This window comes from Pagrus major, chromosome 5 (genome assembly GCF_040436345.1).
Source record: "Pagrus major chromosome 5, Pma_NU_1.0".
Classification (NCBI taxonomy): Eukaryota; Metazoa; Chordata; class Actinopteri; order Spariformes; family Sparidae; genus Pagrus; species Pagrus major.
In genome coordinates, this window is record NC_133219.1 from 20,887,964 (window position 1) to 20,912,210 (window position 24,247).

At 39.8% G+C, this 24,247-nt stretch overlaps 1 protein-coding gene across 1 annotated transcript in view; it reads right to left on the reverse strand.

Moving 5' to 3' along the window:
* Positions 1-24,247, reverse strand: part of col27a1b (collagen, type XXVII, alpha 1b) — a 69,387-nt gene that overhangs the window by 9,962 nt on the left and 35,178 nt on the right. Inside the window, exons 12-45 of the mRNA XM_073466061.1 lie at positions 23,012-23,056; positions 20,910-20,963; positions 20,067-20,111; positions 19,198-19,251; positions 18,962-19,006; positions 18,684-18,737; positions 18,221-18,274; positions 16,893-16,946; positions 16,703-16,756; positions 16,562-16,615; positions 16,432-16,476; positions 14,965-15,018; positions 14,692-14,736; positions 14,462-14,515; positions 14,074-14,127; positions 13,792-13,845; positions 12,782-12,835; positions 9,737-9,790; positions 9,254-9,298; positions 8,245-8,289; positions 8,035-8,088; positions 7,310-7,363; positions 7,172-7,225; positions 6,239-6,292; positions 5,940-5,993; positions 3,900-4,007; positions 3,747-3,800; positions 3,385-3,492; positions 3,255-3,308; positions 1,733-1,786; positions 609-665; positions 466-519; positions 299-352; positions 117-170 (exon numbers count right to left, since the gene is read on the reverse strand). Of these exons, the coding sequence (XP_073322162.1) occupies positions 117-170; positions 299-352; positions 466-519; positions 609-665; positions 1,733-1,786; positions 3,255-3,308; positions 3,385-3,492; positions 3,747-3,800; positions 3,900-4,007; positions 5,940-5,993; positions 6,239-6,292; positions 7,172-7,225; positions 7,310-7,363; positions 8,035-8,088; positions 8,245-8,289; positions 9,254-9,298; positions 9,737-9,790; positions 12,782-12,835; positions 13,792-13,845; positions 14,074-14,127; positions 14,462-14,515; positions 14,692-14,736; positions 14,965-15,018; positions 16,432-16,476; positions 16,562-16,615; positions 16,703-16,756; positions 16,893-16,946; positions 18,221-18,274; positions 18,684-18,737; positions 18,962-19,006; positions 19,198-19,251; positions 20,067-20,111; positions 20,910-20,963; positions 23,012-23,056 (1,884 nt within the window). The remainder of the gene's footprint in view (positions 1-116; positions 171-298; positions 353-465; positions 520-608; positions 666-1,732; positions 1,787-3,254; positions 3,309-3,384; positions 3,493-3,746; positions 3,801-3,899; positions 4,008-5,939; positions 5,994-6,238; positions 6,293-7,171; positions 7,226-7,309; positions 7,364-8,034; positions 8,089-8,244; positions 8,290-9,253; positions 9,299-9,736; positions 9,791-12,781; positions 12,836-13,791; positions 13,846-14,073; positions 14,128-14,461; positions 14,516-14,691; positions 14,737-14,964; positions 15,019-16,431; positions 16,477-16,561; positions 16,616-16,702; positions 16,757-16,892; positions 16,947-18,220; positions 18,275-18,683; positions 18,738-18,961; positions 19,007-19,197; positions 19,252-20,066; positions 20,112-20,909; positions 20,964-23,011; positions 23,057-24,247) is intronic.

A 24,247-nucleotide genomic window follows, 5' to 3' on the forward strand; every position in this document is an offset into this window, starting at 1 on the left:
CATGTTCCACAGTTCTGACATGGTTGTGTGATGGAAAATGCAATCCAATAAGAATGCATGAGGTAACTGGGTTTTCTCTTACAAAAAAAACATGCCACTATTATTTATGTCCTTACTTGATCACCTTTGGATCCTTTCGGTCCTGGTTGTCCCCTTGGCCCAGGATGTCCCTAAAATGATCATTACTGTTTGATTTGAATTACACTGATTGTGTTTGGGCACTCTGACACAGTGTCTATATACATATACAGTATATATCTGAATTTTACATTTTGAGAGGCATAAATTAGAAACTTACAGGAAGCCCTGGTGCACCAGCTTCACCTCTCTTTCCATCAAAACCTATTTGACCCTGGAACACATGTTCTGCTTTTCAGTGTACAAAACATCACTTGAACCTGTTCAACACTATATCTGAAAACAATAACAAGCAACATGTCATTTTTTTATTTTTATTTCACTTACAATATGTCCAGGGTCACCTGGCTCTCCTCTCTCTCCTCGGTCTCCAGGAGGACCCTGGGTTCATATGAAAACAAATTAGTAGATCAATCCAGCTTACCGCTAACTAACAAAACATAAAAAAATGGTACATGTCAGAAACTCACTCTGTCACCTTGGGGACCTGTAGGACCTTCTGCCTTGCTGTCATCTCCCTGTTCACCCTAAACAAGCAACACAGAAACAATCAGGCAACCACAATTGCTGGAATTTCCCTCTAAACCCAGTAGTCTGTGCAAAATCAATGCATGCTTGGTTTGAAATAGTTTCACAATGGAAACACATTGCCCACTCTCCTCATATGAATGGCAAGTCATTATATGCGCTATTACCCACAATAATCCCACTTCACATAAATGGAGCCTGTGTCTGTTCAAGGGGCTTTATGGGATTCATTAAACAATAACCAAGGATGTGTGCAGGAATTTAATAGTCATGCGTCGTGCATGTGTCACATGAAATAAATAAATGAAGAGCCCAACGGACATCTAAAAGTAGGAGAATAATTAGTGATGGCCACAGGCCAAGCATAACTGACACTTATATTGATGGAAAGCAACATATTGCAGCATTAGTGCTTTTAACATAACTGTGACAGACATCTGCAGTTAACAGATTCTGTGGCATGCTTTAGTGCCAGGGTTACCTGACTCTCTCAATTGACTATCATACATTTTGCATCGACCCGTGTGATAGCATGATACTGATTTAATTAGCAAGCAAGCATAGCCATTATATCGTGGATATTGGCAAAGAGAAAATAACAAATATCCTCATCCAGATGGCTCCTGCCCAGGGACTAAAAAAATGCAAATTAGCGCCTCACTAAACTCTGGTGCAGTGTGTTCGATTGTGTGCCGCGCTTGTCACAATAAACACAAATTATGGTGCTAATGTCCTCAAAATCATGGGTAGAATTGTCCAGGTGCTTGGCTAATTATATACATTTGACAGCACTGAGTTAATTGGATGTACAGTTCATATCATTGATCAAATTAGGGATGACTTTAGGAATACTGCAAGGACAACAAGACAGACAGAGGAAGCACTAATTAGGGACACAACTGAAGCTCAAATGCATCAAAAATACTGACCGTGCACTCAAAGACAATGAGCTGCATGACAGTTTTACATTGTTAAGTAATGTGACCATTACAGGCCACCAGACCTAATTAAACACAATAAAAGTGCAGACAGCGATGTGGGCCAGAAAATAAGTGTGCAAATGTACCTTTTCACCTCTTGGCCCTGGAGGGCCCAGGGGGCCCTGCGGTCCCATGTGACCCTATGACAAGACAAAAGAGTACGTGGCTCATTTCACAACTGTTAGCAGCTCCAAACCTTCACTCCAATTTACATTTAAAATGTAGAAAGGCATTTATTGAGGTAGAGACGGATACAACTTCTGAAAACTGAGAATATAACAGTGTCATCAATCACCACATTATCTTTTGTTACCATGGAGAATGGAATATTGTGATTCATCAGTCAAGTCCTGGTTATGTGTGTCAACAATTTGATTATACTGTAGACTTAAATCGACGTAATGATCGATTTTTCAACCCCAGTCTCATCCTAGATCTATTATGTGAATAAACAAATATGGACAAGTAATATTGCTATTCCTATTTTCATCTCTTTGGACAAGAAATGGAAGTTTTGAAAGTGTCAAAAATCCATTGAAAACAAAAAGGTTCTCCACCACACCAATCTTATAATCAGCAACATAATGTGTCCTCTTTGTTAGTCTGGTTAGAAGAGGAGAAGTACATTTAGCTAGCTGCTTGCAGGAATGGCTTGCTAGAAAACAACACCCCACTCTCTTTTTGCTATCAAATTTTCTTTTTTGTTTTCTTTTGGTTTTTTTTAACATGTGCCTCCATACCACATGGAGGCACACAGTTGTTTTGGTGTCTACTTTCTGCCCCCTAGTGGTCAGCTTAAAGTAAAATATACATTTATATAAATTAAAAATTGGTTTTACCTCTATCCACTATTGCTATCATGATAATATGTCATACTTAAGCCTTGTTTATCCCTTTAAATACCAATTAAACAAGAAATCACAGTTAACACAATGGATGAAGAGACACCAGTGACTTGTCCTGCTGTCCATAAAAAATTTAAATCAGACAAAAATACATAAGGGGTTGGTGATGCATCTGAGTACTAAAGAGGATTCCCCCCACTGTGGGGTCAAGAGGAATTACAAATAAGATTCAGCCTATGACTCATCAACACTTGAATGACGCAAACAAACATTGTATCTACTGTCAAGTCATAAGTGTCTCTAGGTAGTTCGTTGTGAGGGAAAAAAGTGCCAAGCCTTTCTTGGTAAAAAAAATATAAAGAAATTATAAAAATTCCATACAATATATTAAACTAAAATATAGAGAAAAGGCTACCTTAAAACAAGATCCTTTGATTGTCACAATATTTCAAATTGACAGCAGATTAAAGACTTCTGTAAGGTTTTGGTACTGCTGTACATCTCACACTTTTATAACATCCTACGATGTAATGTATAACTCCATCAATGTTAATGAATGAATTGGTAAATTGACTTTTTTATGGACATTTCTATAGCGCTTTTCCAGTCTACTGACCACTCAAAGCGCTTTACAACACTTGTCACATTCACCAATTCACACACACAGTCAAACACTGATGGCAGAGGCTGCCATGCAAGGTGCCGACCTGCTCATCAGGAGCAATTTGGGGTTCCTAAGCCACAGCCGTCAAGAAGAGCTTACCTCGTAACCTGATAAGCCTGGATCTCCTTGTTGGCCCATTCTCCCCGGAGCACCCTAGGGGAATGTATATATTTAGTCCACATCCGCCAACCACAGAGCAAGTCCTTCAAGCCATCTGTTGATGTCTTACCACTGGCCCGATGGTTCCTCTCGCTCCCTTCTGCCCGACAAACCCCATCTCTCCCTGCTCTCCGATTGGCCCGATTTCACCCAGGTGACCTTGGTGACCCTTGCTCCCCTGGAGAGAGGCCGCAAGTGAGCAGGTATGCAGTGAGTGTGCAGACTTTAGCGAATAGTTGTGCTGGTAGTTTGACAATCCAAACATTAAATGCAAACATTTAAGCACTTCCAGTGTCAGGCTTATGGAGGTTTCTGGTCTTATTGTTTACCACTTCATCAGAGAACTATGTAAGCCGTTACACAAGAGAGGAAACTGGCAGACATTCAAGAGTGAAAAGTTTTTTTTAGCCACAAGCACGTGAAGTGACAAACCTTTTCTCCTTGCTTTCCTCTTTCACCAATTTTGCCAGGTTTACCCTCCGGACCCTGGTAAAAGAAAAATCGAACCGAGTTGTAAGTGAACAAAAAGAGCTGTCTCTTCATGGGAATTGAATGACACTTGGAATTGGCTGCGGAGACACTTACCCTTACACCCACCAGTCCAGGAGGCCCTGGAGGTCCTTCCTTTCCTTTCAGACCAATTTCACCCCTGTCTCCTTTAGCGCCCTCTGGACCAGCGTCCCCTTTATCACCCTGAGAAGAGTCGAACAAGTCCAATTTTGGTGTTATCACAGGCAACCTTATGCAGGATTTGAGCCTATTGTAGTTTGAATACTTTTAAAGAAAATAACTAGATCGGAAAAAATATTTATATGCAAAAAACAACAAAATGTTCAAATAAAATAACACAGAACTTTGCAAACTGCAAAGCCTGGGGGCCCACAAAATTCAGGAATTTGGACAGCAAGGCCTGATTTCATCAAGAGCCTTCCAATCTAAGTAGGAGTGTGATTCTGGAACCATTTAAAGTTATAAATAAAATCTTAAATTGTATCATGAATTCACACCCCACACACAGCTGGCTCTACATAAAAGTATTGATGCAGCATTCTGAAGGAGATGAAGTTTCTACAGTGACCGCTTCAGCATGTAAACAGAGAGTTACAGTAGTTTAGCCAGAATGACACAAAGCTTGTCTCATTTCTTAGAAAAACACAATAGGCTGTAACTTGGAAATGTTTCCAATATGGAAAGAAAGAATGTCACGTTGACTTGGCATTCTTTGAGCATTGTTTGTTGCCTGAAAATGGGTTGAGGTTCAGCTGTACAATGATGCTATATCATCAGTTTTTTTGCAATTTTACTGAAAGGATTTGTTGGCCATGCAACCCCCTCACAGCATACAAGTAGCTTTGTAGACGACTAACATGTACAGCAAGCCCTGTCTATTCAACAAGAGTAAGAAACAAAAGCAAAAAAGGCCAATGGTCTGTCCGAGTGGACATATGTCAATACAAAACAAGACTGGACCAAGTATTAAGCCCTGAGGAACACCATGGATGAAAGGAGCAGAAGAAGGCGGAATCCTATTCTTATACCTCATCCTCCTTCACAACACCGTTATACTCGCCACTCCCAACATGCCCAACATGATCTTCTGTTTAGAAATGTTTAAAGTTTTGAAGTCAGAGTCTGAGTTCTCAATAGCTTCTAGTGTTTTTAGTTCACCTTCTTTCCACCTTGTTTCTTTACCCTTAATGTTGCCTCCCTGCTCAACCTTGTATTTAGATACAAATATGGCTTCTCTCTGAAGCAACAAATACTGCAGATAAACAGTGATACAGATACTTGATTTTTGCCTGGAAACAAGAATTAGGCTTTTAATTTGCTACAGGCGCCTGGAAGGAGTTAGTCAATAGTTTTTAAAATCCTCCAATTATTTGCTAAAATTAAATTTTGCACAATTCAACAAATAAAACAACAATGAGCCATGACCATGCACTGATTTTCATTCCCCTAACAGCTAACAGCAACAGCTGCAAATCCCTCTTGAGCTGCCGTTTTCCATCCAGGAGCTTCACTGTGGCCAAGAAAAGCTCAAAGTAGTTTACTCTCCTGACTAACAGAAAACGTCCTGTACACAGCACAGACCAAAACACTCTCGTAGGTTGACTCTATTATAATCCTTAGTGTTCTCAGCGCTCACATTTTACCACCTTCTCTAAGCCAGCAGTTGTTTGTGGGTCTGTCAGCCATACTTCCAGCAGTTTGGCTGTGCTGGATCAGCAGGCTCTTTGTGCTTCCCAATTTCTTTTTTTTTTTTCCGATCTCAATATTTGCCAGACTTAAGAGCTCTTAAAATAGCACGACTATCTGTTTTCACTGAGCGTCAACACAATGCAGCTCCAACTGTACAAAGGCCAATATCTCACAAACAATACGCTCCTTGCTGTTATTACAACATGCTGCCATAGTCAACAAGAGAGTTTAGTAAGTTCACAGACATAAAGCTTCAGAAAAGAATGAATGAATCTTTGTTGAAGTTATTGACAACAATTTTACCACAATTCAAGCAACATTTTTTCCATTTACTGTGGGCCTGTACAGTAAAACACATTTCATCATTTCAAAGTGGTGAATAAATCAAATTTTAAATCACAGCATGTTTTGTATTTTTCAACTTGCCTTGGCTCCATCAGGTCCACTTGTTCCAGCTTCCCCATCAATGCCTGGCTCCCCCTGATAGAGAAATAATATAAATAAGATCATTGTGGTGTGTTTTTCTGTTACAGTAGGACAGTAATGACAGGAAGCAAAAGCAGATGTGTAGCAAGCCAAAGATTGTATTTGAGTATATTTTACAACACATTGAGCCCTAGGCTTGTGATGCTTCCACTTTTAAGGATTTTTGAAGGTTCGCAAAAATAAATCCACTGCACTTAAACTCATAAAGACTTTGAAGAAAGAAAACATGGGACACTCACTCTCTGGCCAATCAAACCCTGCTCCCCGATGTTGCCAAGTAGACCAATGGCACCCTGTCAGGAGAAGAAATGTGATGGTCAAGTCACCAGTAAGGTGCTGTATCTCTTGATGAACAACCTTTGCTTCCACCAGAGTTGTTTAACCAGTGTTACCTGCTCAGTAATGTCAAGTAATATGGCTTTACATTTGGGGCCCCAAATCATGAGTATGCACATGGACATTTTGAGTAAAGAAAGTAGTTTTTGGAAGGAAAATAAATTACATTTTGTTCAGAAAAAAAAAAAAAGAATTTGATTTCATAAACATAAATGCAAAATAATCCTTTTCAGTTTCACTTTACCACAATTACAGCCAACTGGAAAACTAGAGCAGGTTATTACTGATTGGCTGCCCTACGATTACTGGGGCAAAGGCATGGAGGCACTAAAGCGGTTTAAAAAGTCATACCTTTTTTTTTTTCCATTAACTTTCCTGAAATTTCACTCAGGATTTTAGTCTCTACATAGCTATCATTGAGGATAGCTGGCTAACTTCTAAACCAACCAGTTGTGCTACAGTAATTTACAGAATTTACTTCATTCTGCGAGTGCTTCCCTACTTCTTGATAATCCTACAAGCAGTTGTATTGGGGAAAAACAGCCAGTCTAGTCTTTTTGGCTGGTATTGTGATACACTTTAACACCATGTCCGGCTAAGTGTGCATGCAGGAAAAACTTTGAGTGCACGGAGCACTGTGACACTGTGAGGCACTTTTTGTTAGCTTAAATTAAAGTATTCGTACATATAAACAGATATGTATCTGCTTGTTTTCTTTTTGCTCAAATTTCCCATCTCACTCTCAGGTTTGAGGGCCAAATATAATTCCACATCCACCAGACAGATATAAATATCAATAATCAATGAAAATGTCAACAGCATATGATCATCTTCACCTTCTCTCCAGGTTCACCAGGCAATCCTCTGTCTCCAGCCTTGCCTGGTGGCCCCTGTCAAAAGCAATCACAGCCTTTAGTGTTGTGCTAAAGTAAAGTCAGTTGGAGTTCTTACACAAGCTGTGTGATCAAACTCACCTTCAGCCCCATCTCCCCCAGTGGCCCAATCGTTCCTGGTGGCCCTGCTGGTCCCTGCGGGATAGCAGAGGCATAAAAAGCATAAAAAGGTTAAGAGTGCTTTCTAATCTTGGACAAACACCTCTGAAAGTGACAGTAAAGGAGGAAAAATGTGCAAAGAAATAAGAACCAGGCACAAAGTGTGGATTTGTGGAGATAAGTTAATCTGCAGGGCTAAGAGACTTCAAAACACAGAGCCAAAGCTTCTGCAAGTGATGGAAACAGGCCGGCTGTTATAGAGACACATTCAGGCTACAATAAAGCTGCCTCTCCAGGAAAGAGATGGTGTAAATCAAATTGTCTCAGACTCACTACTTCTCTACTTCTGAGACTTGGGCAGAATGAGAGAAAGAGGATTAGGTTGTTCAGGGCTTTTTGACCAGGATAAGGGTTTCTGGAGACACTGAATAAATGGTGTCAAAGTGGAAATTCAGAGTTTATATGCAGAAAAAAAGGTGCACAGTAGGTGTTGGAGAGCCACAGGTCATTGCAGATAATGAGACACTATGGTTTCTGCCTACAGTACATGTTCTTTAAGATATTCTGTGACTGTTACATTTTACATAATTGAAACAAGTATAATGGAAAAAAACCAGAGTAGGCCATTGATAATTGGGTTAATTTTTACATATGGACCAGAACAGGGTCCCGTACACAGCATTCATGTAGGCGAATAATAAACTCACTGGTTCTCCTGCTATTCCTTTGGCTCCTGGAGGTCCTGAGGGTCCTTGAATACCCTAAAAATATTACACCTGTTTACAACACACACACTACTGATATTCATGCATGTGTTAAAATGCTACAACACCCACTAGAACAACAGCGCGCCTCTCTGATCCACCCCAAAAATCAAGACTGACCAAAAGAGACCTCTGTTAGCCCCAATCACTTACTGGAAATCCCTGAGGCCCAGCTTCGCCTGTCTCTCCGAACTTGCCCTGCAGCAAAATTACACAAAGGGAAAAATAAGCTCTAGTCTCCCAGCACTCTGAGCAGTGAGTTTTAAATGGTGCTGTTTGTGGTTATACCTTGTTTAACTTATGGAGGGTTAAATAGGTGTAGTTAGCATAGGTAGGTTTTACATGAGGACAACAGACAAAAGAACACAGGGAGGATTAAATATGTGCCTGCAAGTAACAATTATCTTTATGATCTGTCAATTACTTTAAATGTCTCGTCTTCAAATAAAAAATATAGTTGAAAATGACAATTGTATTTTGTGGGCGCCCAAAATTATCTTCAAATTGCCTTGTTCTTGTTCCACCAATACTCCACATCCCAATGATATTCAATTTAGAGTGATATAAAACAGAGAAAAGCAGCAAAATTACATTTCAGGGACTGGAACTGGAGTGACTAGAGTGAAGGTTCAGCCCTTTGGCTTGATGAATGAAATAAAACAAAAAACAGAAGTGGAAAGTCACTAAATAGATTTATTCAAGCACTGTATGTTGGTATTGTTTTAAACACTTTAGTTGAGTATTTCCATTTGTGCAACTCAATACTTCTACTACCCCCACTGCATTTCAGAGAGAAATATTGTTGTGTTCACTCTACTACATTCGTTTGAAAGCTATAAGAGTCACTAGTTACTTTGAAGAATCAGACGCTATATAACACATTGTTGTTGATCAAACTATTGTGTACAGTGTATAAAGTAGGTAACATTCGCTCAGCAGCTTAGTAACACTAAAGTGATGCACTTTGCCTTAATATTTTCAGTACATTTTACTGATAATACAGATGTTACTTTTACATACTTTTTGACTAAAAATAAAGGACTTCAGCTTGCAATGGACCTTTTTCACATTGTTATATTGTTACTTTAACATAAGTCAATTATCTATATACTTCTTCCCGAACTATTACGATGGGAAAGTAAAGAAACCCCATTTTCCTTACCACCTCTCCGGGGAGACCCAATTTTCCTGGTGGACCATCAGGGCCCTGCAAAGAAAACATCCAACTCAGTTAACTCAGCTCTCTGAAACCCCCAGAGTCAAAATGTTCTCGACTGCTAAGCACTACCAGCGCCATCAATATTTTAAGACTCTTTGATTTAGGGTTCTGTTGTTAAGATTTCTAGTCAAGACTGTCCTCTAAAGATTCTTTAGATGTTAAATATAGCTAATAATTGCAGTCCGCTGAACAAAGCTGCTTGTAAAAGTTCTCATGATTTTTTTTTCTTAATTATAGAAACATTGTGTTTACCCTTGCTTTCTGTGGGACAGATTTGCTATGTGCAATTAGGAAATTGGAGGGCAGACATTTCTCCAAGGCAGTCTGGCATGTAAAGCAACATTATCAATAAAGAACCATAACCTTGAATAAAATCTAAGACTTTAGTTTTATTAACTGTTGTCAAATTTGACTTTCTGTGCTCACCTTTACTCCAGTGGACCCTTTCTCCCCCACTGGGCCATCAGGACCCGTCAGACCCTACACAGAAATAAAGTAATAAGAAATAAAAGTTGTCACTGATGAATAGCTTTGGAAAATTTGGCCTTTAACAGACCCGAGGCACATGTTGTTTGACATATTAAGTCAATGAATTAGGGTACTTAATCTCCATTTTTGTCATCCGTCTTTAGTGGAGCCTGGGAGGCAGTTCTCTCGGTTTTATTTCGTGCTGTGGTTTAGCCCACACCGAGCAGACATCATCAAAGATTGTGGCGATTTTGCAAATACTTGGCATCAGCAAAATAGCTCCAAAGCATGCCCAATCCACACTGTGTAGACTTTGTCCCCATCTTTCCACAATCACACACACACAGTGGTACCGCCTGCACACTGGAGTTATTGTAAAGAAGCCTTGGGAAAAGGTCACAAATCCTGTCGCTGATTCATCCTTGCCATTAAAATGGAACCAAACTATTCACTGATGTTAAATATTAAAGGGCTGACTGTGTATTTTGCTGGTTGTTCACGTAAGCACTTCATATAAAAATGATCTAAACGGAGTCAGAGCAGACTTAAGTTTATCATCATTATTAGTGCCCGAGTACAGAGGGTGCCGGGATCCTATTGATTTTGTAGTGATTGTTATTATTCTGCTGCGTAACACATTTTTGAGGGACTTAGTAAATTCAAAATCTAAAAAAAAAAAACTAGAAAGCCCATCAGAAGTGGCAAAAATTGCAATCTGACATCTCAGGATTGGTTGTGGCAAAATGACTCGAGTAAATTCATTCATGTGATGCTGCAAATCTATCTTGCCAGGTTTCAAGCTAGGCATTTCTGTCCAAACACACAGGCGATGAACCACTTCGCATCCTTTGAGGAAATATTTGGCAGCTAGCAATGGTTGCTACGGGTGTGTTTTGGTGTGAAGACAAGAAAGAGACTCTTGGTGCCAAAACCTGAACCCAAAGGGAAGTTGGCCATTTTGAATTTACTGTCCTTTTTTTGGTTGCCATTTACATGTTCTGTACTTTAATGAATTCCTCTTAGAGAATTACACAGACTGACTTCAAACTTGGTCGGTGAAATCTAAATACCTTTGCAATGCTGAAAAACCGATACCCCAGAAAATCTCCCTCTTTTTTTACAGCCTAATGTTAGCAGATATGAAAGCAACGTTGACTGTGTGACTCATTAAGATCGACATGTTTTACAGAGCAGACATTTACCATCCATTCCTCTCGCCATAATTTGTTTTTTTAGATCCATTCAACCTGAACAGGCACATCAGCCAGAAGCTCACACATTTTCCCTGGCTTTCTTTTAAAGTGCACCAATTTTAAAGCTTTTTACTTGAAACCGCAGAGCTGAAAAGAGGGTAATGACATGCTTACATATCTGAGAAACGCATGACATTAAGATTGAAAAGTTGCTTAAATTCAGTGGAGTCACTTTGGATGCGGGCACTGGGGATACAGCTTTTAAACAAAAATTGGATTACAGAGTGACATGATGCTGACTAAACCTTAAACTAAAGTAAAATGTAATAACTTAACAAGATATGAGAGCAAACAGAAAGAAAGTAACAGGATTGGATATATCTTCCAAAAGGCTACTACTGCTCTTGGAATGATTCATTTATTGTGCTACACATATTGTTTTCACCCAGAAAAACTTTTGAAATGAAATGTGTATCCGGCTGAATAAAGCTATCTTCTTTTTTGGAGGTAATATCACAATTTTAAAAAGAAAACACTGGGCAAGGGGATAGGTTCTTACTTGTTTGTCCCCTTCTTGTTGACTGGGACTGACTTCAGAAAGTGAAATAAGGGCACTAGTGTTTAATTATACTAGTCTTTATTCTATATCCCAAGGCCTTCATGTAATTTTCAACTATTATAGTTATTAAATATTACATCTGTGACTGCTTGTGATATCAGGGGAGCCGTGTAAAACCAATCCACAGAATTAAATGCCTTAATTATAGCACTTATTCATGTTAGATCAATTATTCATTTCAGTCCAATGATCCTGCTGTGCAAACCAAGGGCTATTTTCCCAAAGCAGAGCTCAATTATGAAAAAGTGAGAACACTGGAGTTGGAAGACAAAGCCAAACACATACATTTCATGTACAAAAAAAAAAAACTAGGTTTTTTTTATTGTATGATGATGGGAAAAGCTCCTTAAATTCATATGCTTAACTAGTACATATTCAGATTCAACCTGTTGTGTCAGCGTAAACATGTGACAGTACAATGTTTCTGAAAGGTTGTTCTTTCTTTGTTATTATGCAACCCTTTAATGTGTGGTGTTTTTGCACTGCACTATTTAGAGAGTGATGTGAGAGTGAGAAGGGAAGTCGGCAAACATGACTAAACATAAGATCAAACTTTAATATATGAGCTTGTCACGTTCGATATATTTCCAATGCCAGTTATGGTTGTCTAACAATGAAGACAACGATTCCCATGATCCTGCGCTATCTCATTATGTCAGCAAACTATGTCTTTCGTTTACACTGTTTTGATTGAGAGACGCGACCATCAGAAATGACATACTGTCTTTTTAAAACAATTTATAGCCATGTTACCATGTGAGGCTGGAGCTCAATGCTAAAGCAAACAACAAGCGACACGCTCACATGAAAAATGCTACGTGTTTACCAGGTATAATGTTTACCATGTTCACCATCTTTGTTTGCCGTGTTAACATGCTGACATTTGCTATTTACCACTAAACAAAATAACAGCAGAGGCTGACAAAAATGTTATTAGTCTGGCAGCCATTTGGACAAATTAAATTTTTTTGGGACCATTTGTCTACATAAAATGTAATTGGATCCATCAGTGTGAGTGAATGTGAGTGATGGACCAACCAACACAACGACCTACCTTACCTCTTAGCTAGAGCCATGATGCCAATGAGATTGAACTGCTGTGTCATATTATAACAACAGTAACCGACATTAGTTGCATATCACCTGATGGTTATATAATCTTATAACACAGATTTCAGTTATGTTACTTACCCTCCTGCCTTTAGGTCCTCTGATGCCGATGGCTCCCCGCGAACCAGGAGGTCCCTGAAATGTGAGAAGAAAATGTGTTTGAGTTTGTAACAAACTGTGGAAACTATTAACTATTAACAGTGGTAAGTTGAATGCCGGTACACAGAAAGTACCTATTTTAACAGTAAACAACAGTTCAGCTTTTTAAGATAACATGAAATATCAAGTGCCTTTATAGAAGTTAGGCTGATATATTAAATCAATAATGGATTTTTGTTAAAGAGTGACTTCACACTAGCTGACAATGTTTTTGGTGAAATCCAATGGTTTAATTTCTCACTTTGCTGCAGTGACGAGTGCAACACAGCACGTTTCTGACCACACCAAACAACTCCCATCACCGGCTAGGTTTTGGTTAAAGAACATGTGATTGAATGCTTGGTACCATCCACTAATGTTATACAAATATTAAGTTTGTTCATCGAGATTAGCAGGAGGTGGCGCCAATTCTCTAGTTGGGTGCAGTAATGCCATTGCAGAAGAATAGGGCGCAACAAGATGATGTAAATTATTTAGCGCCAGTCAAATCTCAAACAGTGAAAAAGGATATAGAAAACGCGATGATGACATTTGGCATTTCTGTTTGTGACATGTATTAATTTCTAAACACATATCTGATGTTTTACTCTGCGGCTATTTCTCGTCTCTTCAGTGGAGTGGAGACTTCAGTGGATGTTTAAGTCGCATGCTTCATGAACATGAATGTTTTTCTGCCAAGTCTGTTTCTATTGCACTTTGTTGCTTTCATCACCAACTCATTTTTACCCCAGCCAAGAGTAAAGACTTATTTGCAATATTTCCACTCAGGTTTTTCAAGCGCAGATTTAAAAAGGTGCATAAAAACAGGTGGATTGAAAAAAACCCCACTGATGCTGGGTGAAAACACTTGTATTAAGTATCAGACAAGGTCCAGTTATGTAGTCCACACATCAGGAAGGTGTAGTCTCTGGCAGTAATAACAGTAAACTTACTGGTATCCCTTGCGGTCCAGGTGGCCCAGTCACTCCAGGTATTCCAGTGTGACCCTGATGGATACAACATTACTCAAATGATATATCTATGTGATTTATCTGTGAAATCTTAAATTGGCTCTCAGATGACAAAACTCAGTGGCCTTGTTTTACCTGCCTACGGATGATTATTGTTAAATCACTAAAATCAGTCTCTCCAAACAGATCATACCCCCAAACCCTTATATATGTAGAATTGAATGCCCCCTGGAACGAGAGACGGGGTCCAGACTTACTCCTTACCATCGGCCCCAATTCACCTGGCGGCCCAGGGGCACCTGTTTTCCCTCGATCCCCCTGAGGAACGATGAGCCATGATTAGTGAAGCATCACCAGAAGGCCTGCAACTGATGTTTCATCTGTCTAAAACTTTTGTAGATTAATTGATGAAGCGTTAAGTGCAACACTCAAAGATATTTTTTTGACATAAAACAAAGCAAATGTTTGGCATTCTTGCTTTGATTAATGACTTAAGATATTCATCGATTAACAGATTTGTTGTAATTGACCTATTGTATCAGCTCTAATCACATGCTACATCAACAGAGAGCAATATAACAAATTCAAACGGACACTACACAAGAACAAATTGTGATCCTTGCAAAGTGTGACAAATTGAGAGCATGCTAACCTTTTCCCCGGCAATTCCCATCTCTCCAGCAGGCCCAACAAAACCAGGCAGTCCCTGAAGGAGAGAGATTACACTGTCTCAACTCTCCCTTATTTCTTTCGGTTCTACTGAAGTTAGATTTCTCATAATAGGCTGCACAGCTTTGGGATTCGAATGAAAAAGACACACACAGAGACACACAGTGAGAGCATCAGACAGAAATCAGCAGAAAGAGGGAGAAAAGCCTTTACCCTCTCGCCAAGCTTTCCGACCTCGCCAGTTATCCCGGTCTCGCCCTACAGCAAAGTAGACAATTAGCATATCACAAACTTATTCATGCCTACGTTTTAGTCGAAATCAGTTGAAATGTGCTCAGAGGCTCGTTCCCCTGTGGTAACAAAGAATTAACATCTAATTTACACATATTCAGATGATACATTATCATAAAAGAAAGCCGGGGAGACAATGTTCAGTTAAGGATGACAGTGTTTCGGTGGTGTGTGTGTGTGACTATTAGGTCTGACCTTGAGTCCATCTGGGCCTGTCAGTCCAGGGAATCCCTGCCTCCCAGGCCTGCCCTGAACAGAAAGCAAAAATGACACAGAGAAGTGTACCGCAGCTCCACACCAAACACACAATAAACTCTGTATCTCCTGTAAAAGGTGCAGTCTGTGAGTCTGCCGTCCCTCGAGAGGCCACGGCACAAAACAAACTGATGCCAAAACAAAAACAGCCCTTTAAGAAACTTAATGATCCATAAAACAAAGAGCCGTTTGCAGCATCAAAGGCCTCTTATTACTCACACAAGTCATTGGGTCATTTGTGTTTGTTTGCAGTAATCACTTGTGGGTTACACTTCTGGGAGACAGCAGACTGGAGTCAACCAATGCAAAAATAGAGTGTTTCATTGGAAAAGTCGTCTCTATTGTTTCGCCTGGGATGACTCCAAACAAACACTTTTTTTTGGTACAAGATAATTACTATTTTATTCAAACTGCAGAACAGTTCAAAGGCATCCCTATTTGTCTCTTATAAAGTTCTATGTTTCATTTCATTTACAGCTGCAATGATCAATTCACTGATTAGCTGTCGACTGTTGAATTAATCAGCAATTACTTTGACAATTGATTCATCAGTTTGAGTAATTTTTAACAAATCAAATTCTCCGATTCCATCTTCAGTCAGTAAACTGAATATCTTTGGGTTGGGGACAAAACAAGATATTTGAGGATGTCATCTTGTACTTTGGAAAACACTGATCATCATTTGTCACCATTTTCAGACATTTTATTAGACCAAACATCTAATTAACTAATGAGAAAATAATCAACGACAAAAGGATTGTCAAAATTTCTCTTTTGGTTATATTTATTTCCTTGTTTTAAACAGCATTATTTAGCCCTTTTCTTTTCTTTTTCAAAGCTTTTTTCAAATAAATAACTTTATTTTTTACCAAAACCATCTGGTTTTATGTTGCTTCCCTTCCGCTTACGAGCTGGGTTGTAACACCCTTGATTCAATAACTTTAATTGCATATTTGACGTCCCGAGTAGACACCAATGTAATAAATTCCTGTGAGGTTTAAGGTTAAAATGTTCCTTTTTCCTGTATATTCATCTTAAAATGAAATCAGTCATCTGACACAGCTATACATTTTGGTTTGACACTTAAGTTGCTTTTGTTTGTGATTGCGGGTGATGATTTTATGATAGAAAAGAGGATAGCAATTTGCTGACCAATCTCGTAATATGAGTATCCAGTGTCCAATAGGAAGTCTTTCAAAACAGCTTTAGAACAATAGAGAAGTCAGTCAGCCAAGGACTTACTGGCCATACCAGGTCATAGTTATTCCTTCACAGTTAAATTTAGGCAGAAACACATGGTGCACTTGTGCGTAAGCAAGCATTGCGGTGTTGAGTGTGGATGCTAAAAGATAATTGTGTTATTGTATTTTCTAACTGAACTGCTGGGCTTATCCAATCAGCACTCACCTCGAGTCCAGCAGGTCCAGCTGGGCCAACCGGTCCCTCATCACCCTGACAGAAAGAATCATGACAAAAGGTCAGGAAGGGACAAATTTCTTATATATTTCATCTTCAAACTATATAAAGTCAACCCCACCTGAAGTCCTGGTATCCCTCTTGGACCTGGCAAACCTCTTGTCCCTTGCTTTCCCTGTGGAAGAACCGCTGAGCGTGAACTTTCACCTCATTTCTACTCACTGAAAAGTCATACCTAAAGCGTTAATGTAACTTCACTAACCTTGGGTCCTTCAGGGCCATTTTGTCCCGGTGGGCCAATGTCACCTGGAAAGCCCTGTGAAATGACAGGAAGTAAACCACAGCTTCATCAGCACACATACTTTATGCACACCATATTATATTGACACATATAATGATGAAATAACATAAATATAATGCATCTAATCAAAATATAACACCAGTAATCCTACCTCTGGGCCAGGAGGGCCAGGTAAACCATCAGGGCCCTTTTCACCGGGTTTGCCCTAAGAAATGTCACAAGTGATGGAATTATTATTATCACACAGATCAGAAACTTAAAAATAACCAAACTGACAATACCATAGCCAAAACTCACTAGATGGTGCGTGCAATATAATGTGATATAACCCTCAAATATAACCATACAGTATATGCAAGTTACTTGGAAATCTCATACCTAAATATTCTGACAGGAGGAAAGAGCTACATCATGTAGCAGGTCAAAGCAAGTACGAGAGTGTTTTTTCAAACCTCAAATCAGATCAGAGAGAACTTAAAATATTAAGGAACCATAAGATCACACGAGTGCCAATTTTGGTGGATTAGTCTTAAAGCTAAGGCAGCACATGCACTGGCGGTGCCCTGCGCTTTGAGAAGTTGTTTATGCCACAGCTTTATTAACACACATTTCTTAGAGCAAACTTCTCCTACACGCATGAGTGCCTGAAGTTTGCTTTTGTATACATTTGAAGATTTCCACCCATTTTTCATCAAAGTGCCAGCATTTTTTCCTGAGTTCATCTTATGACTTTGTGTACTTTTTTAGCACAGCACTGTGCTTTCAGAACTAACTTCTTATCTGGAGCAGCTAAGGAAACAAGTAGAAAAAGCCTTCACAACAAAATGTTAGAGAAGCTGTGACTACTCAAAGCCAACTCTGTGCTCCATTAGATAGAAGGCACTTTATTTATCATTTATTGATCACAAAGGAAAATCTACACAGTGCTTCAGACACTGAGAACAAGCAACCGAAACAGTAAAGCATGAAAAGAAATCACTTAAACTATATGTCCGCAAGTGACGCAGTACAATGTGTCATGCCTTACTCCTATCACTCATGCTGAATGGGCAACATCAAAAAGGAGCGGTGGATTCATAAAGTTGAAATGAGGAGTTATCTGTACAAAACTGTCTATTTTTACAGCAAAAATCTGAATAAGCTGCGAGCTGGCAGGAGGGAGATCACCAAGTGAGAAAACACACCATCTGCACTTGCTGTTGGCTATATAGTAGTCTTTTCCAATAGAGTAACTAAATCTAAATATCACAGTATAAAATGTGTGTTTGCTCTTTAAAGAGTACAAATGTTGGAAGATCGGCTATCTTAGCAAACTCACTGATCTTTAACTTGAGCAGTTAAGGCTCAAATCGGATCTCCAGTACACAGCTGCTAAGTACCCAATAATGGACATCAATAATGGACATGTTGCTAATCAACAGACCTTTGTCAACTTTTTCCCCACTGGTATTGCGTGTTTTAGTGGAGGATAGAAAATACCTGTGGTCCAGGATTTCCACGAGGACCTGGCAACCCAGGTGAGCCACGGTTGCCCTGTAACATAAAAGACCAGCTCAGTGTAAACAGGTCAAGACAAACACATAGGTCAAATGTAAAAGAAGCAAACTAGCAAAATCACATTCATGAACATGCTGATTAGATACAGAAACACACCAGCTACATCTCTGCGATAGGAATAAAAGAAATTTGTTGAATCGACTGCGCTTTTACAGCTCTTTTAGACAGCAGAACAAGGTGCTTTCTGGTGTAAACAAACACACAGATGGAGGCAGAGATACCCTGCAAGGAACTGGTCTAATCATGAGGAGCAATCTGGACTTCAGTGTCTTGCAAGGAACACTTTGACATGCAGATAAGAGAAGCCAGGCATTGAACAACAAATCTTATTATTTATGGATGACCCGCTGTACCACCTGAACACATAAAGAAACATTATACCTACCTTGTCACCTTGGTATCCACACTCCCCTGGCTCTCCTGATAAGCCAAAATCCCCCTGAGAAAACACAAAGAAACATGAAAAAAATTATCTGAATGTTTGTAAAAAATGATTTGATCAACATGCACCACAGGAGTGCTGGGTTACACAAGTCACGCATTATAGCTTTTCTGTTATCTGTTAGCTTTCTCGGAAGTCACAGATACAATTTTGTGATTTGTCACATCTAGTATTATTGTAAACACAAGGTTAGTAGTCTGAGAAAGACATAAGCAGGTCACCTTATCACCTTTCAGTCCTGGCTCCCCCGGGTTTCCAGGCACTCCCTTGCAAGCAAAATAAAATGTAAAAGAAAACATGATTATTGAGCAGTCTTGGTGGTTCACATACACACAAGTGGCAGAGTAACTGAATCCAAACAACAACTAAGTGGCCTGAATTACCAAAATGTACGTTATTTATAATTCATCCATATCAAAACCAGATGTAGACGGAACCAGAAAACTGCATCATTTACCTTGAGTCCTGGTGGTCCTGTCAAGCCTATAATGCCAACAGGGCCCATGTCTCCCTGCAAAAGACAAGACACACAAAAACCAGGCAGTATACTTAGAATGCTGACTGTCCAGAGAAATCCCCAAAACCTTAAATAATACTTAGATTTCAACATATATTTTATTTAACAACTTCTACTATTACCCAGGACTTCCACAGCAATCTGAAAATTGCATCCTGGTGTCTGTATCTACAAAGAGCCTACCCTCAGCCTGTATTTTCTTATTTTCTTCTTATTTTGCTGTGCTCCAGACGTTTCTGGGCATCAGAGATCTGGAGAGAGATAGTTGATTCCTGAGTCTCGTTCCCAGGCTGCAGACACTTTCGGTTGGTGACTTGCCAACTCAAAGTGTCGTTATTTGTTGACCGCGGAGTGAGACTCAACAATCATCTATCTTTCTCAAGAATCGCCTTCTGCACTTTGTGAATTTACAAACAGAAACTGACAAAACCTGCATAGTGTGCCTTTAAAAACTGACAAAAGATTGATTCAAATCAGAACTAACTTATCAGGGAATACAAGTTTACTAAGAAGGCCTGACACTCAATGCCAGCTTTCTGCGTTCGACCTGTTTTTAGAATATTCAATGCTTTGAACACATTTTTATTATTTTATTAACCATGAAAATATTGAAGTTTTGTATCAGGACAAGAGATGTGTGAGAATGACAAGAATAACAAGTAAGGAATCAAACTTTTTTATAACAATTGTTAGTTGCAAACTGCTTTCCAGAATAAATACAAGAAGGACTTAAAGAGACAGAGAAGACTACATAAACCGTAAAATATAAAAATATAAAATATCAGTGAGAAGAATACAACAAGACTCACAACAAGACCAGGGACTCCAAATGGGCCAGGAGCTCCTAGTTCACCCTGAGAGGACAAAGAAAGAGATGCATAAAAAGATTCAACACAAGCACAGTCAGATAGAGGTGAAGAGCTATAGAAATGATATGCATATAAGAGCTTTCAGTTTGTGTCTATATTTGTTTAGTAGTGTTTTCCACCGCTCAATGATAGCCTGCGTAATGTTTCTCCATTCATTTGAGCGTAGTGAGTGAGCACTTGGCACTTGACACAGAGAGGCTTGTTGTCTAAATGATCTACCCCGCAGCCACACACCATGCCCACATCCTCTCCGAGCTAAGCGTCCAATGGAGAGATGGATGACACACGGCCCAGTGTGGCCTTCCTGTCGCCTCCTCTATTTCTCTATGAATGAAAGGAGATGAATTCAGCCAAATGGAACGTCCCCACTCTTCCCTCTGAAGGCAGAGGAAATGAGGCCTGGAGGAGGCTCTCACGGGGCAGCCAATCACAATCTTACAGTGACCCTGTCAATCATGAGCAGTGTGGGTCACACTAGAGCAAGAGGAGAGGAGAGTGAAACTGCTGATGCTGCCCTCATATCAGTACGGCTTATGATGGGTGAGTGAGTCACTGGCATGGATTTGACTCAAAGCCAGTCCAGCTCAGGAATACAATTTTTTTTCTTCAGGCTCGACAATGATGTAGTAACACAATTTTTTATTATTGCTGTGTTATGCTTTTGTATAAGAAATGTACTACATTAGGTCTGAAATCTGGTGAAATCTCAGGTGTAATGTTGTTGGTGTCCAAGTGGAGACAAACTGCAGTGAAGGGTGCATTTATCTCCATCATTTCACTTACTGGGTTCCCATCAGGGCCAGGAGGTCCCCTCTCTCCAAAGTCACCAGGAAACCCCTGAGCACACAAAGAAACAGGATAGTTATGTAACCAAAGGGAAGGGGGGGGGGTTGTTTACACTGTCAAAATGTCTTTTTCAATGTTGAATTTATTAATATGGCATATGGTTTGCCAGTGAAGTAATCACACCACAGACAGGGGATCAATAAAGTCAAGTGAATTTTATTAATATAGCCCAATTACAAATTTTCCTCTAAGGCTTTTACAATTTGTACAGCATGCGACACCCTCTGTCCTTAGACCCCCAAAGTGATTCCCAAAACAGAAGTTTGACGGCTAAAGCCAAGCAAATCCCATCAAATGTGCTCCCAGCGCTTCATTCCTGGGAGACCAGCAGGAAATTCCATGGCTGAGTGTTTCCGAGCGACCGGGTGTCTGTGTGTGTGCACGCGCTGGCAGGGAGCACTCAGCAGCCCGCGAACCAAACCCCCAGGACTTGCCTAAATGGCTGAATAAAGCTGCTTGGCCTAGGAACTGCTGACTGTGTTCTTTTTTTTTGCTTGGTGCTCGTAATTCTATTATAGAGGCAGAACAAGAGATGTGATGCAGCCGCGAGGCCACACGCTCATCGTGCGCTTGTAAATGTGCCAAGGTCAACATGCAACCCGCCGCACATCACGGCTCAGCACTCGCCCACAGAAGGCGAGAAGCGAGCGCTGTGGTTAGACAAATGATAAACAGCAGAACAGAGGAGAGATCTGTCGTTCTCTGTCAACAGGCAGAGAGGAAAATATCAAATGAAAGCATGAAGACCTCAAGAGGTGCCAGATATAGGATTGTTTGTTTGGCAGACTGCTGATTTAGGACATTCAGCATGTGGATAACAGTAATAAAGTAATAAGCAGTAATTGGTGCAACATGAAGCTCACAGGAAATGTGGAAAAATGTGCCTTTTTCCAGAAATGTCAATAAATGGCTTGGTTTGATCAGAAACACATGCAAGTCTTTGTCTCATATTGACAACACTTTCAGGGAGGTTGGCGAGACCCTTTTCAGTCTGCCAGTCTGTTATGTGAAAAATACAACATCCACTACTCTCCATCTGCAAGGAAAACACAAGAGGAAGGGACTGAATAAAATAAAATCCACATAATCTCAGAATTTGCTTTTTATGTGGCAAGTTAGGCTTTGGGACATGTGAGTCACATGCGTCACTGCTGGATCAAATATGCCAACTCTGTCTCTTGTGCATCTTTCTAGATTTTGTTTAACTGCATTACTGCTGACTCAGGACAGAAAAAACTTCTTGCGTAAAGTGACTGGCCTCACTTTTTACCACAGAAGAAGAGTAATGGCTTGCTCATGACTTGGCTATTCTGACCATATTTTTTTCTGTCTTCAGTCTCTGTCTATGACCATTGTGGAATAATAATGTTTTTTAAAAAAGCATGTTCAACCAGACTTGGCCTGGGAAAATATCAGATTTACATAAGTGGTTATGTGCAGCTTCAGTATTTTCCATGTAAGCCTGAGAGGATGGGGAAATTTACTTCCAGGCGCCAATGACGATAGACTTCCCGGATCTGTGGGTAAAGACTCCGGAGAGCCAAACCCACAACTGACACATTACATTATCATATCAGTCTAATGCAAAACAAGCACAGTAATAAGCACACACTATAACGTACAATGTTTCCTAATCAACTTTAGCCAAAGGAAATGAATCATACAAGATGTATATAAGGGGATTCACTGGTTTTAGTCATTTCTTATTTTATAGCGGTAACTGACTAAGAAATTCAATGTAGGTTGCTGACACAGGCACGTTATGCTGCTAAGGGTGCATATTTCTCCCCCCGTATTAATCCATAGCTTTACTGTGCCAGTGTGGAAGTTACCACAACTTTTCTTTGCAGATTTATGATAAAGGCTAGGAGGGGTTTCACACTGAACCAGAGCCTCTCTGTCAGAGTAATGGTCATTTAATACACTTTAAAGTAGTTCTGCACTACAGTAAGAGTCCATAGATCAAGACAAAACACTCTCACTTTCATGAGGCTGCATTACAAATGTGCTCTGAGAAGTATGTTGAGAGAAAACTTTACCGGCCTACCCATCTTGCCCTTCTTCCCATGAATGCCAGGAATTCCCTGGAAACAGGAAAGAAAACAGATTTGAGAGACGGAAAGAGAAAAATGGATAAGGAACTAGAGGAGAGATAAAAGTGCATAATGTAAAAACAGAGTCAAACAAAGTCTTCAAAGTCTTTAGCCCCACAAACTGCTCTTACACAACAGCCTTTGACAAAACAATCCCAAGGGTCCCTTTAGTAGCTATCCGATGATCGAAAAATCAGAACAGCTTCTATATCGACCTCTAGGGGAGAGTAAGTAAAGTAAAGTCAAGTAAATCATAATAGCTTATCTTTTGTTATCTTTTGTAAGACAGTTCAGACTCAGCCTGTCAGGTTCAAGTTCAAGTTCTACATTGTGGCTCAACTTTAATCAGACTAAACTGCACTTTGTCAGCCTTAGCTGTGCTTGTTAAGCTGTGCTTTGAGCTTAATGCTACATTTGCATGCTAATTTGCTGATTAATAGAAATTGCACTTTCACTTCAGTCTCAAAAGACAAAAGTATTGTCATTTGTTTTTATTGTCTGAAAATGTATGTATTTTCTCAGACTGGACTCTCCCCAATCTACATCTATATTTGTAGTTGCACTAAAAGCTGAATGAAGCACCCTTCATTAAGGTGTCGGGCAGAGGCAAGCTTCAAGACGACCTTCCCTCTCTCTGGCGGAAACAAGAAATGCAGTATTTTTTCGTTTCATATCTGCATTCTTCGGAATTGGCATTTCTTCTTTTTTTGTCAATATTTTCTAGTTTTTCACTCTGATGTTGAGAAACTGTTTGGTTTTTGCAACAGTCCAAATTTGAACACATATACCATTTTCTGGACTAGAGAAGGGTATATTCGATCTTAAATACAATTTATCATTAAAAGGTGTTAAAGCCACAATATCAACGATATCAAATGTCTATCTTAGTTTGAGAAGTTAACGTTTGCAGGGGTAGTCGCACAAAATGTCTTCCATAACGAACACAACACTACGTTGCACAGTGTCAGTGAGTAAGCACAGGTATAGACCCCTTTATCCCACTTTCATTCTAGGTTATTTGGTTTGGGATGGCACTATATGTGGCGGACCATTGGCAAGGATTCGCAAACAGAGTGGAAGTGGGTGGTGAGAGGGTGTAGGACAGACCTAGTCAACTTGCGGCTAGTGAGCCGAATGTAGCCCTCTAACAACTTCATTCCAGCTCTTTGATCATTTTGTTAC